The 21379-nt window shown below is 32.5% G+C and overlaps 1 protein-coding gene across 33 annotated transcripts in view; it reads right to left on the bottom strand.

Moving 5' to 3' along the window:
• The window catches only part of Pdp1 (PAR bZIP family member Pdp1), a 451297-nt gene that overhangs the window by 75442 nt on the left and 354476 nt on the right, over positions 1-21379 (bottom strand). Inside the window, exon 1 of one of the 33 annotated variants that reach the window (XM_073980584.1) lies at positions 10260-11436. The exons of the other annotated variants lie outside the window; for them this stretch is intronic. Coding sequence (XP_073836685.1) covers positions 10260-11427 — 1168 coding nt within the window. The 5' untranslated portion in view covers positions 11428-11436. Of the gene's footprint in view, positions 1-10259; positions 11437-21379 lie in introns of those variants that run through there. 33 annotated transcript variants of the gene reach the window in all.

A 21379-nucleotide genomic window follows, 5' to 3' on the forward strand; every position in this document is an offset into this window, starting at 1 on the left:
GAAAAAATCTTTAACCCACATAAAGCCACTTGCCGTTTAAACGCCACCAAAAATGGTAGCAGCACTTTTGTGGAATTTTTTGCATTTTGTTATAGTATTGTCTGTTATCTATCATCCCATGCTTTTAAAGCTTTATTTGACCTATGCATTTCCAAGCAATTGGCCTAAAACGCAAGAAATTCAAAAAATCGACTTTTTTGTAGTTTTCGACTTTTGAGGAAAATTTAAATATGCTATAAACATTTAATCATAAATGTTACATTCATCTAATGTCAGGGATTTGTTAGGAATGTAGAAAGAGTATTTTCTCAATATACCTGTAGTTTCCGCACTTTTAAAAGAAGGCCAGAACTATAGGCTTTAAAGAAAAAAGTTATTTATTAAAAAATGCTTAGAAAGTCTCAAAAATATCATTTACATATAAAATGTTAAGTTTTTTCGCAAAAAAGTCTCGGCGCTAAGTGGTTTAATTTTTGTTTAGAAGTCACTTGACAAGTGTTGATGATTTCTAACAACACCAAGAACTAATATTTTACTCTTGATTATTTTATCACTTTGAATGATGTATTTTCTGGATAAAAATTTCAATATAAAGGAAACAAAAACAACAAAGATTTTTGTGATCCCAAAAAATGGCATATACCACTCACACACATACATATATACTACTGACACTTGGTTGTAGTATGAAAATTAACAAAAACAAAGTTCATATATTGCCGAAAAAAGTGAAAGTTTCACGTATAGATGTTTTATTTTGGGAAGCACTCACAATCATATCACTCAAGCGTTGGACGACCAACGACGATGGCAAGGCAATACAAACAATCGAAACTATCCACAAAACTCTCGCCCGCTCTTCTACTTTATTTATATTTATTTTTGGGAAGGTTGCTAAGCCGGCAGTACCAAAAAAAAAGAAAGAAGAAGCAGAAGGAAAAAACCCACAACAAACCAAGAAGTAATGCGGCGCATGCGCTCACAACATGAACAACACATTGATGGTTATTACGTCTGAAGCTTACAACAACTTCTTTTTTATTTTTGGCAAAATTGTTGTCATGTTTGCTGGCGTAATGAAAGTAAAACTGATCCAGCTTGAAAGTAAATGTGTTGTTGTTGCTGTTCTTTTTCTTCATCTCCTGCTCTGAGCTGGCCTTAACTGACTACAATGATATTGGTTATAATGGTGGTATTTTGAAGAAAACCCCCCCAAAAAAGTTTACATTTTGAAAAGACATCTTAAATAGCTAGAGAGTAAAAATAACTTGTGTGTGTGAGTTTACAAGTGTGAGTATTGAAAATGCCGGAACAATGCGTTTTAAGAAGGTTTTTTACCGGCAAATTAAAATTTTCGTTCATAAGATAAATTGACTAAAGTGAAAACTGTCGTCACTTAAAAATATCGATCGAATTTATGGTCATTTGGTGCTTTTGTTTTTAAGTTTTTTTGTTTTGTTTTTTTTTAATCTTGGGTTAAGTTGAAGTTCAAACCGAAATTTAAACACTGGCAAATTTTAATGGTCTACTCCGTTATTACTTCAATAATGTGAAAATAAAACAACGTTAAAAATAAAAAAGTGAATGGGGTCGATGGTTCAAATGCTAGGCCGTATTGTTTTGTGAAAATGAATCGGCGAAATATATTATCCAAGAGTTTACAAATTTCACATTAAACCATTTTTTAAGTGCATATATGAATTCGAATGGTGTATTATGTGAAACAGAACAGTGGAAACACGCACATTAGAATCCTCATAGCCAGGAAACTGATACAAGGGTGGGGCCCACAGGCTTAGTGGTAAAAAGGTCCACATCAGGATAGTTTCATATAGTCTCTGAGCATTGTCATCCGAAGAAAATATCAACGCGAAGCCCTTGCCTTGCCGACTTTTTTCGGTAAATTTACCAATAAATTTGCCAGGATTAATTCTGCTATGCAGCAATCATTACCAATAGAGGATCCAGGAAACCACATAAGACCAAATACATATATCGTGGTAATGATCAAATAAAATATTTAGGTCATGCATTTATTGCAGTTAAGTCATCAAATATTGGAGCGCTTAAGAAGGGAGGCCGAGACACAAGTATCTTGGGAAAGCGGTACGGTGTTGAAGAAAAACAATATTCTATCCTGAGAGACAGATAAAATAAAAACAAGAAAAAAGGCGGTAAGTTCGGCTCGCACGAAATTTTTACCCACTCCACCATGACATATTTTGGACTTAAATAGGATTATTGAATATCTTTATGTAACGAAAGTACTATTCTTCACAATATACCCATATCAGAGCAATCAGAGCAAATTTTGAACGAAAATGTAGATTAAAACTTCAAAATACCTGAAATTTGGCCGTAGAATACATCCATAATTTATAATGGAGAAGATTTCGAGCACTGGGAACCCTAAATGCCAAATTACAGACAATTTCGCCCGAATAAGTATATAATAGCTTCAATATACCTGAAATCGGGTGATAACCTTATATAGGTGCTCACATGAATCTATGTTGAGCATTTTTGGTGGAGAATTTTTGTGACCAGTGGGAACCTCGAATGTCAAATTGCAGATAGTTCGACCAAAAAATAGTTGCTAAAATTCTTAAAATACCGAAAAGCGGAACGTAGCCTATACCAAAACGTGCGGCGATATATTATCGTGGGCGTGGCCCACAACAAAATATAGGAAATATATCCATGCATTCAGAGGATCCATTCGGACTTCCTAATCGATGTCTGCAGCCCTCAAAGCGACACAGCAGTCTTGGGAAGGTGACACACTTAAAGTGTGGAGAAACAAGGAAAAAGTATAGATATACCACCGTGGTGCAGTGGTAAGCACGTCCGCCTTACACTCAGAAGTTCTGCGGTTATATACCTGTACAGAACATCAACATTTTTGGTGGTTGTTGGCTTATATTTCCTGAGTATTTCATCCATGAAAAACTTCTACTTGTGGTGTCGTAAGACCCACCATTCGGACTCGACGATAAAAAGTAGGTCCCATATCATTGAGAAAGAAGTCTTCCTTGTTCCTTCGGAGACGTTGTGGGAACATATGTATGTACATATGTATACCCTCATTGAGACTATCATCTAGCGACAGATCGAATACCGGCTACACAACCGAAAACCTTTTTCGCTTTTTTTGAACTTGCCGACAAAAATATCGAAACTTTTGGGTATTTACTAAAAATTTTGATTTGGATTAAATGGAATAGTGTTGAACTTTTGCCGAGTACGTACCTGTAGGCATGGACAATTTTGAAAGTAGATTTCGTTTTGAAACTTTGACAAAATATTACGCGTTCCACAATTTGAACCAAATCGGTGGATCCATTCGAGAGTTATCGTGGGATGTACAGGTCTCAATAGACTCCAAATTATCTCAAGCGGATTTGACCCAAAATTACTTTGGGTCTAAAACCACAAAGACATAATGGTGTAGGGTATAAAAACGTGGAGTTTCGTAAAATTTTGAATAAATTCAAATGTCTTTAAGATGTCCAAAAATAAAATAAAAATTTCCTTTCTCATTAATTTATTGACTTTTGGTAATTATTTTAGAAGCTTTTGCAAACATTTTCATTTTTTAGAACTAACGGGTGATCCAACAAGAGGTACTTTTTTGATAGATCACGCGGGAATCGTTTTGTTTAGTACTGTTTGACATTTTATCATGGAAAAGCTTACGGTTCTACAACGTTCACAAATCGTTCAACTTTATTACGAAAAATCGAGTTATGTGGGGAGGGCAAATTTCTGGCATTACAGGTATGTAAGGATATCAAAATTGCCACATTTGGGAGGAAGAGCAGCTTAAAGAGATTCAAGAGGTGCCACTTCATCCAGAAGAAATAACGGTTTGCAGGTCGATAGAACTGTCGGACCCTATTTCTTCAAAATGATCCCGGTTAGGACTTCATCGTCAATGGCGACCGTTATTGCGCCGTGATAACCGACTATTTGATGTCTGTAATTGAAGATCGTAATCTCGGCGTCATTTGATTTCAACAAAACGGCGCAACTTCCCACACATCGCATCAATCAATGGATTTATTAAAAGAACACTTCGGTGACCACGTTTTGGACCAGTCGATTGGCCACCAAGATCGTCTCATATCACTTCGTTAGACTTTTTCCTGTGAGAATATGTAAAGTCAAAATTGTATGCGGATAAAGGCGCTTCGATTCCGGTCTTGGGGGAAAACATCAGACGTGCCAATCGCCAGTTACCAGTCGAAAATCTTGAACGAGTCATTGAAAATTGGACTCAGCGGATGGACTGTCTGAGACGTAGCCTCGGCCAATATTTGTTAGGCATAATTTGCAAAAAATGAATGTCATCGAATGTTCTTCCAAATGATAATAAACATTCCCCATTCAATATGATTTTTCTGTGTTGGTTTTTAGCAAACTCTAAAAGGATCACCCTTTGTTTCCTTTGATAAGTTTTGGGAATTTTTATACACGCAACACTTTTATATTAAGAGCTCTAAGTGATTTTAAAAGACGGATATACAGACTCTCTTAATATCCCATTTTTCTATCTTATAATAAATAACCGGCTATTTAATAACAAATTCATTTCCCTACAGTCTCAAAATTTCTACACATCAATACTTAAAAAAAATATTTACTTTACGTTTGTCATGAAATGTCAAAAATAAAAACAAAAATTACCAAAAAAAAAAACAACAACAAGAAATGGCACTGTCGAAAAAAAAACAAAACTGGCTCAACATGAAATTAATGAAAAATAAAATCGAAAGTTGTTTTACTTTTGTCCAAAGCGACTGCGTTGACTTCGGCTGAACAACGCCGTTTGGAGAAATGGGAATTTAATGTCGTTGTTTTTTTCGGTATTTTCGGCAATCAAAATTTCAGACAAGACAGACAAACGTAAATGAAAACATAAAGATTCATGAACAACTAACTGATCTCATTGAGAAAGAAACAAGACAATCTTACTGCAACTGTAACACAGCAAACTTAAAGAAAACCCTTGAAATTATAACGTGTTTTGTTGTTGTTGTTTGTGCCAGCCCACAACTACTTTCCTTCATCGAGCTTGCTAGGTAGTTGATGTGACATTTATTGTCTTTATTTACGCCCAGATAAATGTCATCATGATGAAGGTGATTGTTTTGCTCTGATAATCAGCACGATTTTATTTCTAGGCTCGTTTTTTCTTTTTTGACTATTTTGGTAGGTTGTTTGGTTGCTTGGTGTAAGTGAAAAGTAAACGAAAAATTTGTTTAGGTTTTTAGACGTTCCTAACAAAAGCCTACCTAATATGGTTGCTAGGCTGGACAGCCATTCTGCCGCCATCACGGCATCACTTTCATTTCATTGTTGCTGTCTATCGTCTTTATATACTATTTGCTAAAAAACAAAATAAATCAATTTAATTCCATTTTCTTACAGTTTGTCATTGACTTTGACATTTGGGCAGTGAAGGTTTTTTCGTTCGTTTGGTCTTTCTTGTTTTTGTTTCCTGGTCATTTACTTCCCCATGTTGTACATTATTCGCTCAAAAGTTATTGGCTTTTTCTGTTTGACTATCTTAAAAGGTTTCCTTCCTTCGCCTTTTTTGTGTAGTTTATTCTTTGTAATGGGCCGGGATTGTGGTTATGCCGAGAGATATGAACAAAATATTTACACTTTTTATACAAATTATCTTCTCCATATTTAGATGTCCAAAAAGCCATTCTTAAGAGAGAATCTATAAAGTTCGAAATGGACACACATCAAAAGGAAAGCTATAAAGCCACCCAAATAAAGCTTTTATAAAAATCTACATAGTCAAGACTTTCGTAAGGTTATTATTATCTTTGAAAACGATATAATACGAGGCAATTTTTATGGACGTAAAGCCACCTAGGTTCTAGGGCCTATTTTTCCACTGTCTACATAGAATAATATTTTAAAAATGTAACAAAGACCTGTAGTCGAATTCTGTAACTAATTTTTCGGGTTACCGACAAAAGTCGGTAAAATTAAAATTCTTATAATTTCGGTAATTAGCTACAATTTTCGGTAAGTTAACAACCAAAATAAATTTGTCGCTAAGTCCTACCGATAGCAACAGCGTTGTCAATTTTAATTGCTATTTTTATCCAAATTTTTTCCTTTTAATTTTTTCCGATTTTTGTCGGTAACTCAAAAAATTAGTTACAGAATTCCACTACTGAGATCCGAAATGCTCGAGCAAGTTTCACTCTCTACACGAATTCGAGCGAGAGTACTCATGCGATTAGAAATACTAAATCGAATATACTCTATTTGTCTATAGCATTCGAATAAGAGCGCATATGCTTTGCTCGTTTTCGAGTGGGAGTAAAATACGCTCAAAATCGAGCAGATTCTACTCTTACCGAGTACTCTTCTAGATTTTTTCATACGGCTGTTTTATTTGTACTTGGCTTTTGTACACGATCTTACCCCACTTATATGTTTTATGTGGCAGAACTGAAAAGTACTCCATGTTGAAAAAATAACAGTGGTAGTCAACATTATTGAAATAGATTAAGAGTGGATCTAATTTTAAGAGTGATACCTACAAACATTTTAGTTGGTCACCGTAGGATAATTTTGAGTTTTTGGGTCATTACGTCAGGAAGCATAGACTTGCCCATGAAGAATATATATTCGCTAAAAATGTCAAAACTATCCTAGAACACGAAGTTGTTGAACTTTTGTGAGGGTGGCTCCCAAAGATGTTTTCCGATATAAACCTTTTGGGAACTTGATATTCGTTTGAAATTAAGTTTGGGATGTTCAAAGTTTCGGCCAAATCAAATACTCAAAAAAGCACAACCGTTGGTAATCATGTAAAAACGAGCCTCGAACGCCTATAAACCTTCTGGGAACTTTATATATGTACGTTTGGAAAACATTTTACGAAGTTTCGGCCTAATCGGATACTCTATTCGTAAGTTGTCCTACTCATCAATCATATGAGGATATGTGGCAGGTGTTTTTTGAGCTTTTGAGTCAGGAAGTATGGACTGACCCCCTTGTAATAGGGGCCGTGAAGGCATACTGTTGTAATTTGGACAAAATAGTACGAGGACCAAATCAGTTGATCCGTTCGAGAGTTATCATGGACATGGCTAAATCGACTCCAAATTGTCTGAAACGGATTTCGTCAAACAAACTTGAGGTTAAACCCCAATCTTTTTATGAGGCACATTTTAGTCGTATGAAGATGTATATACAAAGAGAGGATTCGATAGTAATCATATTGAAACAAAAGAAATCAAAAAATTAGGGCAAAATTTTGGAAGGAGTGGCGTGCTCCTAAAGACGAAAAATTGTTCCCAATTTTGGAAAATACGTCATTTTTGCACATTTATGGTGAAAGAAATAGCTAATTCTTTGAAGATATAACAGATACTATGTTAATTTTTAGGTAGGTTAGGTAGGTAGGATTGCCTTTAAGAACCGGTTTAAAAAACTACCATAGCGTTTACACGAAGTGAACAATTTATTTATCCTCATGTACTAAATTTTAGTAAAATTCCAGCTTTAGTGGACTATTATTATTATTTTTTTAACCGTCCAGTTCCGTCCGTTTCACAGTTTTTAAATTTTAAAATTACATGTGAAAAAATACATATGTGTTTTTTTACATACCATTTCCCATATGTAGCTTTTATACATAAACGACCATTTTTTAATATATGAGTTTTATGAAAATTTTATGAAACTAATTATGTTTTAATTTTTGAACAAATTTTAAATTTTTTGAAAAATATAAAAGAAACTTGTTTTTAAAAATATTTTATTTTTAATTGTTTGAATATTTATGGTTTGTTTATTGGTATTTGACCTTTTTTAATAGATTGGAACATAAGAAAAAAATCAAGACTTTAACATTGACCTTGAATTCCTTCGCAAATACTTGACCTAATTTCTGATTTATCAAAAGTCACAGAGTTTTGACCAGGAAAATACGATTCTCAACCACTGTGGGGTGCAAGTTTTGTAGCATACCTGAAGATTCATTGCCAAATTTAAGCCCTTTCGGTGGAATTGTGAGGCTAAAACCTTCAAAATATGGAAAGTCGGGTGGTACCGTACTATGGAAACTATATCAAGACGTCAACTTAATCTGACAACTCTTACCAGGAATATTTAAGACCCCCAGAGGAAAGTAAATATCAAATTTAATATGGCTGAAAGCTTTAAAATACCGAACATCGGAAGGTACCGTTCTATGGAAACTATATTAAAACGTGGACTGATATAGTCCATTTTCCATGCCAAACATCCTAGGTGAAATATACATTTCTGCAGATGTATCTCAATTTTAACAGATATACGGGCGGACGGTCATTGTTATGTCGACTTTGAACTTTATTATGATCAAGATTATGTATACCTTAAAGGATCTCCGAGGAATATTTTCATGTGTTACAAAAGGAATGACAGAGGAAATTATACCCTACATTTTATGGTTGAGGGTATAAAAATGTCATAAAATATTATATGCAATTGGATTTGAGTCAAAATTCTGTGTCCTATTTATTGTATGTGGGTATAAAAACTCTTTATTTTGGTTAATCCAATTTTAATTCCTGGAGCAGCAAATGACAGGTTAGCAAAAAAAAAAATCTACACCTTTTTTATATGCAATTCGAAAAATTTTAGTTGTAATTCGTACCATTTCATTTCTAATTCAAGAATTCCAATGAAATTCGAATTATTCCATTTGTTATTCGAATTATGCAATTTTAAATTCCAATTATTCCATTTGTAATTCGAATTATTTCATTTGCAATTCGAATTATTTCATTTGTAATTCGAATTATTTTATATGAAATTTGAAACAAAAAAAAAAAAAAAATTAGAAAATATTTTTGTATTGATTTGTTACCTGTTGTTTCGAATTACTAATAAAATGATTCCAATTAAAAATGAAAAAAAAAAATCGAATTAAAAATGGAAAAAATTTGGATTACAAATGGAATAATTCGAATTACAAACAAAATGGTACGAATTATAAAAAATATAAAAAAAATATAAAAAAAAACATATGAAAAATGTTTATCATAACTACAAATGTACGAGGGCTGCACGAAAACCATCTAAATTAATTTTTTTTTGGAAAGTTTGACAGTTTTTAGCCTGAACGTATTCAGGACAGTTTGTCATACCACCATGTGTTGTGTTGTGAACAGCGACTTGACAAAATCACTTTGCAAAAAAAAAAGGAATTTACTTGTGAACATATTCGTCCGATCATTTTTCACAACTTTCGATCAAATTAAATCTTTTTATGTAAACGAAGGTCTTGAGGGTCGTACATAAGCGGCCGTTGTTCCAGCAAAAAATTAAGCTGTGCTGCAAAACTGACCGTGTGGCGACTATACGGCTTGAGCGGTACACTACAATTTGTTTGCCTAAAGTCTACTGAGAATCATTCTGCATCATGACAATGCGATTCAAACCATCGCCAGTTTGACCTGAAAAACGTGAAATTGATGGGTCATCCGCCGTACAGCCCTGACTGGGGATCCAATGATTTCATTTGATTCCAGCATATCAAGAAAAAACCGCCTGGTGAACGTCGTCGCCAGAATATGCTGTTGAAGCGTTAAAACACCAAGTTTTGGAGGTATTTAAATCGAAGTGGAAAAGGTTCTTAAAAAATGGTTTGAGCCCATGGTGTATAAATCATACTCGAGACTACTTAAGAAAGCGATAAAACTATTTTTGATGATAAATATTCTCGTTTTCCTTGTTAGGCTAGATAGTTATAGTGCAGCCCTCGTACAACATTATTTGAGCGACCTAAATTTTTTGGCACCCTAGTATTTTGCTAAAATATTTTAGGTATAAATAAAGATGAACGACCTAAATTAAGTATTTATCTATGAGTGTTATCTATTAAAAAGGTATTTTACATATTTATTTAATATTTATCTATGAAAAATTAATCTTTAAAAATAGAGTAGACAGTAAATGGATTTACCAAGCCAGCCGTATACTATATTTCAAGATTGTACTTTCATTACATTTCGTGGGAGTTTTCTTGGGTCCACTCATCACCACAGAATTTTATAGATACAGATAAACATATGTTTGGTCTCTTAACCGTTAAAAAAATTATTTAACTTAATTTGTTCATAGTTTACCATACATACGCATAATTTATATACGAGTATATTAAATGATTTTCGGTCATCTGGATTACCATTCGTAACTTACTGAACTAAGAAAATTTAATAAAGTTTTCATTTTTTCCATACCATTCAAATATGACGCATGCTGTTTCCACAGCTGTTGCACTTGAAATTGTGTCCAGCGATTGTTATCCTCTAGATTGGGGGTATTTGGATTATTATTGTTGTTGTTGCTGCTGTTGGTATTCACATTATTGCTGTTATTGTTGTTGAGATTATTCACAGTATTGCTGTTGTTGCTATTGCCTAAATTACCATTTTGATTTTGAACATTACTTAGAACTCCTACTAATCCATTGACCAGATTATGGGCTACAACATTATCACTTAAATGCTGTACTAAATTGTTGTTATTATTGTTGGTATTGTTGCTGTTGCCGCCGCTGGTTGTATTGGAGCCTGGATTGTTACTGTTATTATTATTTAATAACATATTGCTGTTATTATTCACATTGCTGTTGCTTAAAGGTGATGAACTGTTGCTGCTACTAACACTGCCATTACCAACCCCACCGCCGCCGCCACCACCGTTCAACTGGACCACAGCATTATTTACATTGGCCAAATGTTGTAAATGATGTTGCAACAACTGACTACTTGGTGGCAGTGATGAGACCAAATTATTGCTAAGATTATTGATGGTTTGTTGTAGTTGCTGATTGGCATTGGCCACATGTTGCATGGTATTACGCAACAATGTGTGAGTGGCAACATTGTTACTGCTACTGTGATTATTGGCTGGGGATGAAGTGAGAGTATTGTTGTTGGTATTTAATGAATTACTGTTATTGTTAGAGTGATTAGGGCTAATATTTAAATTGTTGTTAAGTAAATTAAGGCTGGCATTATTGTTGTTGGGACTGTTGGAAAGACTGGAACCACCACCAGCAGCATTGCCACCAGCCAATAAATGTGGTAAATTATGCATTACTTGCAGGGGTAATGAGCTTAACGAAGGTAGGGGTTGAGAAGATCCATTGTTGTTGTTGTTATTGTTGCTGCTACTGTTATTGTTGTTCATGTGATTAAGCAGATGCTGTTGCTGATTATTGATATTTTGTTGCTGCTGCTGTTGTTGTAATTGTTGTTGATGATGATGATGCTGCTGCTGATTTAGTTGCAATAATTGCAACGGCGATCCATTGTGTTGAGCTGCTGCCGCTGCTGCCAATGGACCATTCATCAACGAGCCCAGCTGTAATGATTGCGGTGGCAATTGATAATCCATTCTCATTGATAGATCACGCATATGTCTGGTTAAGCAACAAGTCGGAAATAAACATTAGTGCTATTCGTAGATAAAATTTCATTCACAAAAACACGTTCTTGCTGTTGTTTAACATATATTTTGTTGGATTTTGTACTTAAATCAGTTAAGCATTAATTATTTTTGTATATTTAATTATGTATTATGTGTTTTTGTTTGCTTTTAAATGTCGTGTAAAACCAGCGTTGCTATTTTAAGTTTAACTTTGCAGAGAAAGAACAAAATAAGTCGTTGATATTATTATGTGTTGTTTTATCACTAGGATTTGTCTTTGTGTTTGAATTGATTTATTTTTATTTATTTTTGTTGGTGAACCTTTTGAAATACAGTACGAGTTCAAATTTTTGGTATCTGTTTAGAAATTTTAGAACAATTTTAGCAGATAAAAGGGACTATAATCTCCCCATGCCTCCAAGAGAAAGCGAATCTTTCGACCTGGCCTGTTCACCGCAACAGGCCATATGATCTGTATAGGTATATGAAATAATGGACCGAATCGGTTGATCCGTTCTAGAGTTATCGTGCGCTGCAGCCAGACAGACAGACGGACATGGCTAAATCAACTCCAAATTGTCTGAAACACATTTCGTCCACACATACTTGGGGTCTAAAACCATTACTTCGATGAGGCACATTTTGCCCGTATGAAAGTGTATATACCCTCGTTAGTATAAATGCTGAGGTTATAAAAATGTTATAATCTTTGAGGAGTGTACCTTTGAGCCTACCTTTGAAGAATCAAAACTAATATTGAAAATAAAACTCATAAATTTTGATTTAAATAATTTGAACAAACGATTTGTAACGTGCACCGTTTTGCTAGGTTTCACACTGAATAATAGGTGTCTACGATAAATTTCCCAGCAATAATTACTAAGTCAGTTCCAGCAACCTCTATCAGTGAATTTTACTCTCTCAAGCAAGAAAAATTGCAGAAGATTATCGAACAGCATTTTGCAAAAACCTGCAAGAAAGTCAGCTGTTTCCGAAAATGTTTTTGTTTCTTTTGATATTTTAAACCAAACGGAACAAAAACATAAATTTTAAAATTGCAGTTTACTTATTTAATGCTTTAGTCCTGTACACAACGCTTTAGAATCTAAAAAATGTGCAATTGTGAAATTTTCTTGGTCAAACATTTTAACATTTCGAGTTGTTTACATTGGACAGGTAATTAGAAGTCAGCTGATCAGACTCAGTCACAAAACTCTCTCCAAACTCGCTCTCTTTTGCTGGATAATTTTGTTATCGAACAGCATTCAGTAAACATTTGTACGAATTTGTACAAATTTTTGGGTTATCGTACAGACCTAATGCATCGTAGTTACATTGATCGTGACACAACTGTTACTTTTTGTTGTTTTTTATTCCTAGAACTACACGCTCTTGAAGCAACTTTAAATGGAAGGTGCTTACACCTGGGAAGTTTTTGCGGATTCTGAAACCACAATGTTCATAGATGAAAAAATCACAAAGCAAAAAAAAATGGTCAATGTTCATATTTGTAGGGTTTTTTAGATTTTCAGGATGTCTTATTGAAATGGAACTAGAGAAAATCTTAAATCTGTTAAAAATCTCTACAAGATTGTCTTATATATTTTTTTTCTAGGATTTTTGAGATATATAAGTTTAAATTGGAATATTTTATGGTGGAGTTTGGACCGGCCCTTCAGAATGTGACACTTTAACCATTGGACAGCTACAAAAACCGGTTTATTTGCCTTATGAAATGTTAGAAGATTCGGTAATGGATGCGTTTTACCCATTTTGTTCAGATTTCGTTCCGAAGTCGGAAGATAATTTTCCCCTTGAACATCCCAATGTTTTCCTTTCGATACGAAATCGGAACGAAATCGTTTCAATTTCTCCTCGGCATTTCCTTGCGAAATTACGTCGACCACTTTATACAACGTTAAGATTTCAAATCCGTAATCGGACGTAGCTGGGTTGCGACTAGAGTTGTACTAATCTAGTTCAATTGAATGATCTGGTTCATTTGTGTATACGTAATATCACGCGTTAGTACGTTAGTCATACGTTTTGGAACTACACCTTTTACAGATGTAATTCGAATCATTTTAGTTGTAATTCGAGAATTCCATTTGTAATTCGTAACATTTTATTTGTAATTCGAGAATTCCAGTTGTAATTCGAAACATTTCAATTGTAATTCGAATTATTCCATTTGTAATTTGAATTATTCTATTTGTAATTCGAATTATTCCATTTGTAATTCGAATTATTCCATTTGAAATTCGAATAATTCCATTTTTAATTCGAATTATTCCATTTGAAATTCGAATTATTCTATTTGTAATTCGAATTATTCTATTTGTAATTCGAATTATTTTATTTGAAATTCGAATTGTTTTATTTGTAATTCGAATTATTCCATTTGTAATTCGAATTATTCTAGTTGTAATTTCAAATGGAATAATTCGAATTACAAATGGAATAATACGAATTACAAATAGAATAATTCGAATTTCAAATGGAATAATTCGAATTACAAATGGAATAATTCGAATTACAAATAAAACAATTCGAATTAAAAATAAATTAATTCGAATTACAAATAGAATAATTCGAATTACAAATGGAATAATTCGAATTTCAAATGGAATAATTCGAATTACAAATGGAATAATACGAATTACAAATGGAATAATTCGAATTACAACTGGAATTCTCGAATTACAAATAAAATGTTACGAATTACAAATAGAATAATCGAATTACAAATGAAATGTTACGAATTACAATTTTAGTTGTAATTCGTAACATTTCATTTGTATTTCGAGAATTCTATTTGTAATTCATAACATTTCATTTGTAATTCGAATTATTCCATTTGAAACTCGAATTATTCCATTTGTAATTCAAATGATTTGATGTGTTATTTAAAATAAAATAATTCGAACTACAAATGGAATAATTCGAATTACAAATAAAATAATTCGAATTACAAATGCAATAATTCGAATTTCAAATGGAATCATTCGAATTACAAATGGAATAATTCGAATTACAAATGGAATAATTCGAATTACAAATAGAATAATTCGAATTACAAATTGAATATTTCGAATTACAAATAGAATAATTCGAATTACAAATGAAATGTTATGAATTACAAATAGAATTCTCGAAATACAAATGAAATGTTACGAATTACAACTAAAGTGTTTCGATTTACATCTGAAAATGGTGTAGTTCCAAAACGTATGACTAACGAATTACAAATGAAATGTTACGAATTACAAATGGAATGTTTCGAATTACATGTGAAAAAGGTGTATTTGTAATTCGAATACTTCCATTTGTAATTCGAAATATTCAATTTGTAATTCGAATTATTCAATTTGTAATTCGAATTATTCTGTTTGTAATTCGAATTATTCCATTTGTAATTCGAATTATTCCATTTGTAATTCGAATGATTCCATTTGAAATTCGAATTATTTTATTTTAAATAACACATCAAATCATTTGAATTACAAATGGAATAATTCGAATTACAAATGGAATAATTCGAATTTCAAATGGAATAATTCGAATTACAAATGGAAGTATTCGAATTACAAATACACCTTTTTCACATGTAATTCGAAACATTCCAGTTGTAATTCGTAACATTTCATTTGTAATTCGTTAGTCATACGTTTTGGAACTACACCATTTTCAGATGTAAATCGAAACACTTTAGTTGTAATTCGTAACATTTCATTTGTATTTCGAGAATTCTATTTGTAATTCATAACATTTCATTTGTAATTCGAATTATTCTATTTGTAATTCGAATTATTCTATTTGTAATTCGAATTATTCTATTTGTAATTCGAATTATTCCATTTGTAATTCGAATGATTCCATTTGAAATTCGAATTATTGCATTTGTAATTCGAATTATTTTATTTGTAATTCGAATTATTCCATTTGTAGTTCGAATTATTTTATTTTAAATAACACATCAAATCATTTGAATTACAAATGGAATAATTCGAGTTTCAAATGGAATAATTCGAATTACAAATTACAAATACACCTTTTTCACATGTAATTCGAAACATTCCAGTTGTAATTCGTAACATTACATTTGTAATTCGATTATTCTATTTGTAATTCGTAATATTTTATTTGTAATTCGAGAATTCCATTTGTAATTCGAATTATTCCATTTGTAATTCGAATTATTCTATTTGTAATTCGAATTATTCCATTTGTAATTCGAATTATTCCATTTGAAATTCGAATTATTCCAATTGTAATTCGAATTATTCCATTTGAAATTCGAATTAATCTATTTGTAATTCGAATTAATCTATTTGTAATTTGAATTATTTTATTTGTAATTCGAATTGTTTTATTTGTAATTCGAATTATTCCATTTGTAATTCGAATTATTCCAATTGAAATTAGAATAATTCGAATTACAAATGCAATAATTCGACTTTCAAATGGAATAATTCTAATTACAAATAAAACAATTCGAATTACAAATAAAATAATACGAATTACAAATAGAATAATTTGAATTACAAATAAAATAATACGAATTACAAATAGAATAATTCGAATTACAAATAGAATAATTCGAATTTCAAATGGAATAATTAGAATTACAAATGGAATAATTCGAATTACAAATGGAATAATTCGAATAACAAATAGAATAATTAGAATTACAATTGAAATGTTTCGAATTACAAATGAATTTCTCGAATTACAAATAAAATGTTACGAATTACAAATGGAATTCTCGAATTACAACTAAAATGATTCGAATTACATCTGAAAAAGGTGTAGAATAATTCAAATTTCAAACGGAATTATTCGAATTACAAATAAAATAATACGAATTACAAATGGAATAATTCGAATTACAAATGGAATAATTCGAATTACAAATGGAATTCTCGAAATACAAATGAAATGTTACGAATTACAAATAGAATTCTCGAATTACAATTAAAATAAATCGAATTACATCTGAAAAAGGTGTAGAGCAGTGAACTAGGAGCTAGATTACCCAACTCTGGCTATGACAGTGGCTTAGTGAGTTACTACGCACACAAGCAACAAAAAAACATCAAATCGATCGGGTCGTTTGTGTTTAAATTGCCGCAAAAAACTCATTACAAATGTCCTTATTAGCCCATTATTAAAAAAAGGACATGTCGCGAGAAATACTACGTATTTTTGTGACCAAAAACATAAATCTGGTAGTCATTTTCAGGAACGATTAATCCCTTTGTTGTACAACGACATTAAGTCTGGGTCTGGGTTTTAAAAATTGCTGAAAATTACAGTTTCCGGGTTGGAGCCCAAAAACTGTTCCAAGTGCGGTGAGAGTGTAAAAATTCGTTATTTCCTTATATCCAATTTGAAATTCAGAAGTGAGATGACAATGACAATTTTGGATAATTTGAGCTCGTACTGTAGTTTCAAATTTGAACAATATGATTTTAACGTATTCTGTGGTATTTTTCAATACCTTATTGCAACTTTTAAGATTTTATTTTTAATTAAATTTTAATTTTAAGATATTTTATTTTTAATTTAGAATCAATATTTAACAATTTCGTGTTTATAATTTTCCTTCTTGTTGGGCAGTTATGTTTAAAATTTAAGGAATTTCCATAAAAAATTTTAGTTGTTTTTATCACACAAACTTAAAATTTAGAATATTTTGTCTTCACTTTTAAAACTTTTCACTTTTTTAGATTCCAACAAAAATATACTCTTAGCTGAAATTTAACCTTGATTTTTTTTCCTTTAATTTGTTATACTGGTGTTTAGAATTTTAATATTGGCTTAAATTCGAACACAAAACTAGAGCAGGTTTGAACCACAAAATTTCTTTTATGTGCTAATTTCAATCTTGTCATTTGTGATGTGATTTGATATTTTCAATTTTGAAAAATTCATTGCACTTTTCCATAGCAAATCAATCTTAGATTGTTGTTTAGAATAATACAATTGCTTTTGTTATTTTAAAACTGAGATCTCTTGTGTTATCACTTGCAGGTATTTTGTCGTTATTTTCTCACTATAATCTTACTAAGTGGGGGTATGTATGTACATATGTACGTAGGTATTCTCAAACACTATACATTAGATAAGCTTGTTTAGATTTTTTGCACACAATTTTTGTTTGTTCAATAGTTTGGCTTTGTTTTTGTAATTCCACTGCAAACGTTATTTTTGCAATTTGCTTCACTTTGGGATTTTTGTGTAATTATTTTTCAAAATTTTCAAATTCAGAAAATGCCCGTTAAACAAGTTTTAATATTTTCTCCGATTTCCGTTAATACCACCGGTATCAATGCCATACGTTTGCAGAGTGAGCTCTTCGATCCCGTAAAAGTTCAACAGAAACAGTTCACACACACACACGCACACACACAATAAAAGCGCAACGTGTATGCCGCCTGCCTGGTTGAATGTTTGCATATTTCAATGTGTGGTAACAGACTCTTAGCCAGACGATAGCCCACCTTATTATGCAGAGGGAATTTGAAAACCTAACTTGAAAGAAGAAACGACAGAATCGCTCTCATACATACATCCAATACCCGGAGAAAGAGTCCAACAAAAAGATAAAACAGCAGCCGAAAAAGAAACAACAACACACCGTACTTTGCTGAAATGTTTTTATTTTGGTTTCTTTTGTTGCTTCTCCCAACCACCTAGCTAAGCTAGTCGTCAGTCAGTCCAATGGTAAGCTTCTTCATTGTCGCCCTTGTTGAAAACTTTCAGTGAGTAAGCTTTCATGTTTAGCTATGAGCATTTCTTTTCTTTCACTTGTACTGCAGCAAAACGTTCAAGCTTTTTGTTGTTCTCCTAAAAATAACGTCACAGAACGAACAACTTTCTTCGAGCACTCACTTGTTGTGTGTGTGAGTGTGCGAGATCAATGGCATGCACAGTGGGTGCGGAAAGAAAAATTTTATATTATCAAATAAAGTTTGTAAGGCATTGAAATAATAATTTGCGACCCTATAAAAAACATATTATTGATCAGGTAAAATTTTTAGTCGAGCATCCACATCCACAAAAATGGAGATAGGACGCTGACATTTTGGGAAGATAGTATTTTGTTTGCTGGCAGATACGTCTATTGTTTGCAAGTTCGATGATGAGCCATATCGGTTTACGTTTTTGTATAGCCCCCCATACTTATAACGGTAGTGCCCGATTTCAGGTGTTTTTAGGTTTTTAGTCACATTTTCATACCGAATTAGCTAAAATTTGACATTAATGGTTCATAGTAACCAAAAAACTTATATTCCAAAAATTATGGACATTGATCCATTTTTTGTTGTATGACCCATATAACGGTACCTCCGGATTTTCTGTATTTTGTGGATTTTAGCTACAATTTTAAACCGAACTAGGTGTAATCTGACTTTGGGTTCTCTGTCGTAACGAAACTTCTCCACAAAAAAAATCAACATAGGTCCATGTTTTGATATAGCCCCCCATTTAACGGTACCTCCCAATGTTCGATATTTTCAGGATTTTAGCTAAAATTTTAACCGAACTAGCTGTAATTTGATATTTGAGGTTCTTAGTGACCACTTCTTCACTAAGAATCGTAAGCATATGTCCATGTTTTGGCATAGCCCCATATAACGATACCTCCGAATTTTCGATATTTTGAGGATTTTAGCAACACCAAAAATCACCAACATGTCCCAATGTTCGGTATTTTGATGATTTAACTTAAATTTTTAACCGAAATAGCTGTAATTTTATATTTGACGTTCTTAGTGGCCACTTAACATCTTGACTAAAAATCGTAAACATAGGTCCATGTTTTGGCATAGCCGCCATATAACGGTACCTCCCCATTTTCAGATCATACCACCATTATTTGACCCAACTACCTGTAATTTGTTAGCTAAATTTTATTGACTGAATTACCTGCAATTTGATATTAGAGATTCCTCAACAAAAAATTGTCAACATAGGTCCATGTTCTGGTATAGCCCCCATATAACGGTACCTCCCGATTTTCTACACCAAAAATTGTCTACATGGATCCATGTTTTGGCATAGCCCCACACTTTGATATAACCCCAATGTAAAGGTATTGCCCGACTGAAGACATTTTGGGTATCCGTAGTCGTAAACTGCTCCACCTAAATCGTGGACAGGAAAGAAAACTAATTATTCAATTGTAGTTCAGAATATTTCATGGTGGAGCGTGTAAAAAGTTTGGCCCGGCCGAACGAAACGATTTTTTATTTTTTGCTATTTTGACTTTTTAGAATTGTTTGATTTTTAATTTATTTCATGCACCCCCAAAACCTCCCGACCTTAGCCACTGCGCTGTGTTCCATACCAAAGCTTTTCTCCAATATTTAAATTTACTCTCACTTTATTTACAATGATCCAGAAAACAAAAATTAAACACAATTTCATGCTGATTTGTACTCAGTAAACTGGTTGTTCAGATACTGGTGTTACAGTGCTCTATAATCGTCATCATTCACATGATCATCATCCGCATGAGCACTAAGCTTAGTTGAATTCAAGATGCACAAACGATGGAAACTTTCGTTAAGACTGAAGCTGTGCGGTAGGTAGCAGCTATTACCGCAGCAAGCCAGTCTCAGTGAAAGAAAGAAAAAAGACACACAAACAAGTTAACCAAACTGCCAGCCAGCCATCCAGTCAGTTACACAGTAGCATGCGGAAGCATATTTTCTCGGCTTGCTATTACGTTATGCTGTATGATTCGCATTTATTGTTTGTGTATGAGTTGTTGGTTTTTTTGTTTTACTCTGTCTCAGTTGTTGGTCATTTTGTTTTGGTGCTGTAATTTCTTTTTGGTTATTTATAGTAACGTTTTCATTTTCATTATGAGTGAAAGTTGAATTACTGTTGAGTCTGTGTGAGTGGTTGAGAAATGAAAGCTTTTTCATTTGTTTTTATTTGAGTGAATATTTCATACTCAATTTCTAAGCTAAGTTTTGGTGTTTGAGTTGTAAAATTTGAGTGTAGTGTTGTGGTTTTATTGCACATTTTATTCAAAACAAGGCAAATGAGTTGGTCGGTCACAAGACCATTCTATAAAATTAAAATAAAAATTCATTTTTTTTTTGCTTCTCATCCATGCGATTGATCCAAGATCAAATACAATTCCGATCTAGGTTTCATTGGTTATAGGTATATGATAACGTCTTCAAGTTTCAGGAGCATGCTTTTATTGAAGAATTTTAAAAAATAAGTATTACTTACCGCAATCGAAATCTAAATGAAATATTATGAATTGAAAATGGCTCGTTAATAGAATACATACACAAGGAAATTCATATGTAAATGTTTTGAAGCGCACAATCAATGATGATTATTTGACAAAGCCACAGGAAAAAAGCCAGACAGTACGAACTCATGTTCTTTATGCAGAGAAATACGGATATCTTACCTGAAAAGAAATAAAGAATAAATTTCAAAGATAAATTTTCAGAACATAAAAATTAATAATATTTTATACAAGTAAAAACGGAGTTTAGTTCGGCTAGGCCGAACATGTTATACCGTCCACCATAAATTATATTGAAACAAGATATCAGCAATTTGGGTTGGATAATGTGCCCGAAACTTAAAAGTACCGACATTCGGGCAGTACCGTTCTATGGAAGAAGACAAAATTTCAAAAGCCTTCCCTCCCCTACCGTTCTATGGCGACTCAATATAATATAAACTTTTGTACCAAATTATATGGCTTTATCTCACATATTGCGAGCTTTGCATTGATATATGTAATAAGAATAAATTAAGATACATACATTTTTTAAAACAATATTTATGGACAAGGAAATTATAATCTGGATTGTACCCCTTAATTTACATAGATGACATTGCTCGCCATTGCAAACTTAAATAGTCATCTATTTCACCGATTAACTAG

The sequence above is a fragment of the Musca autumnalis genome, unplaced genomic scaffold (genome assembly GCF_047663935.1).
Source record: "Musca autumnalis isolate F117 unplaced genomic scaffold, ASM4766393v1 scaffold_4, whole genome shotgun sequence".
Taxonomy (NCBI): domain Eukaryota; kingdom Metazoa; phylum Arthropoda; class Insecta; order Diptera; family Muscidae; genus Musca; species Musca autumnalis.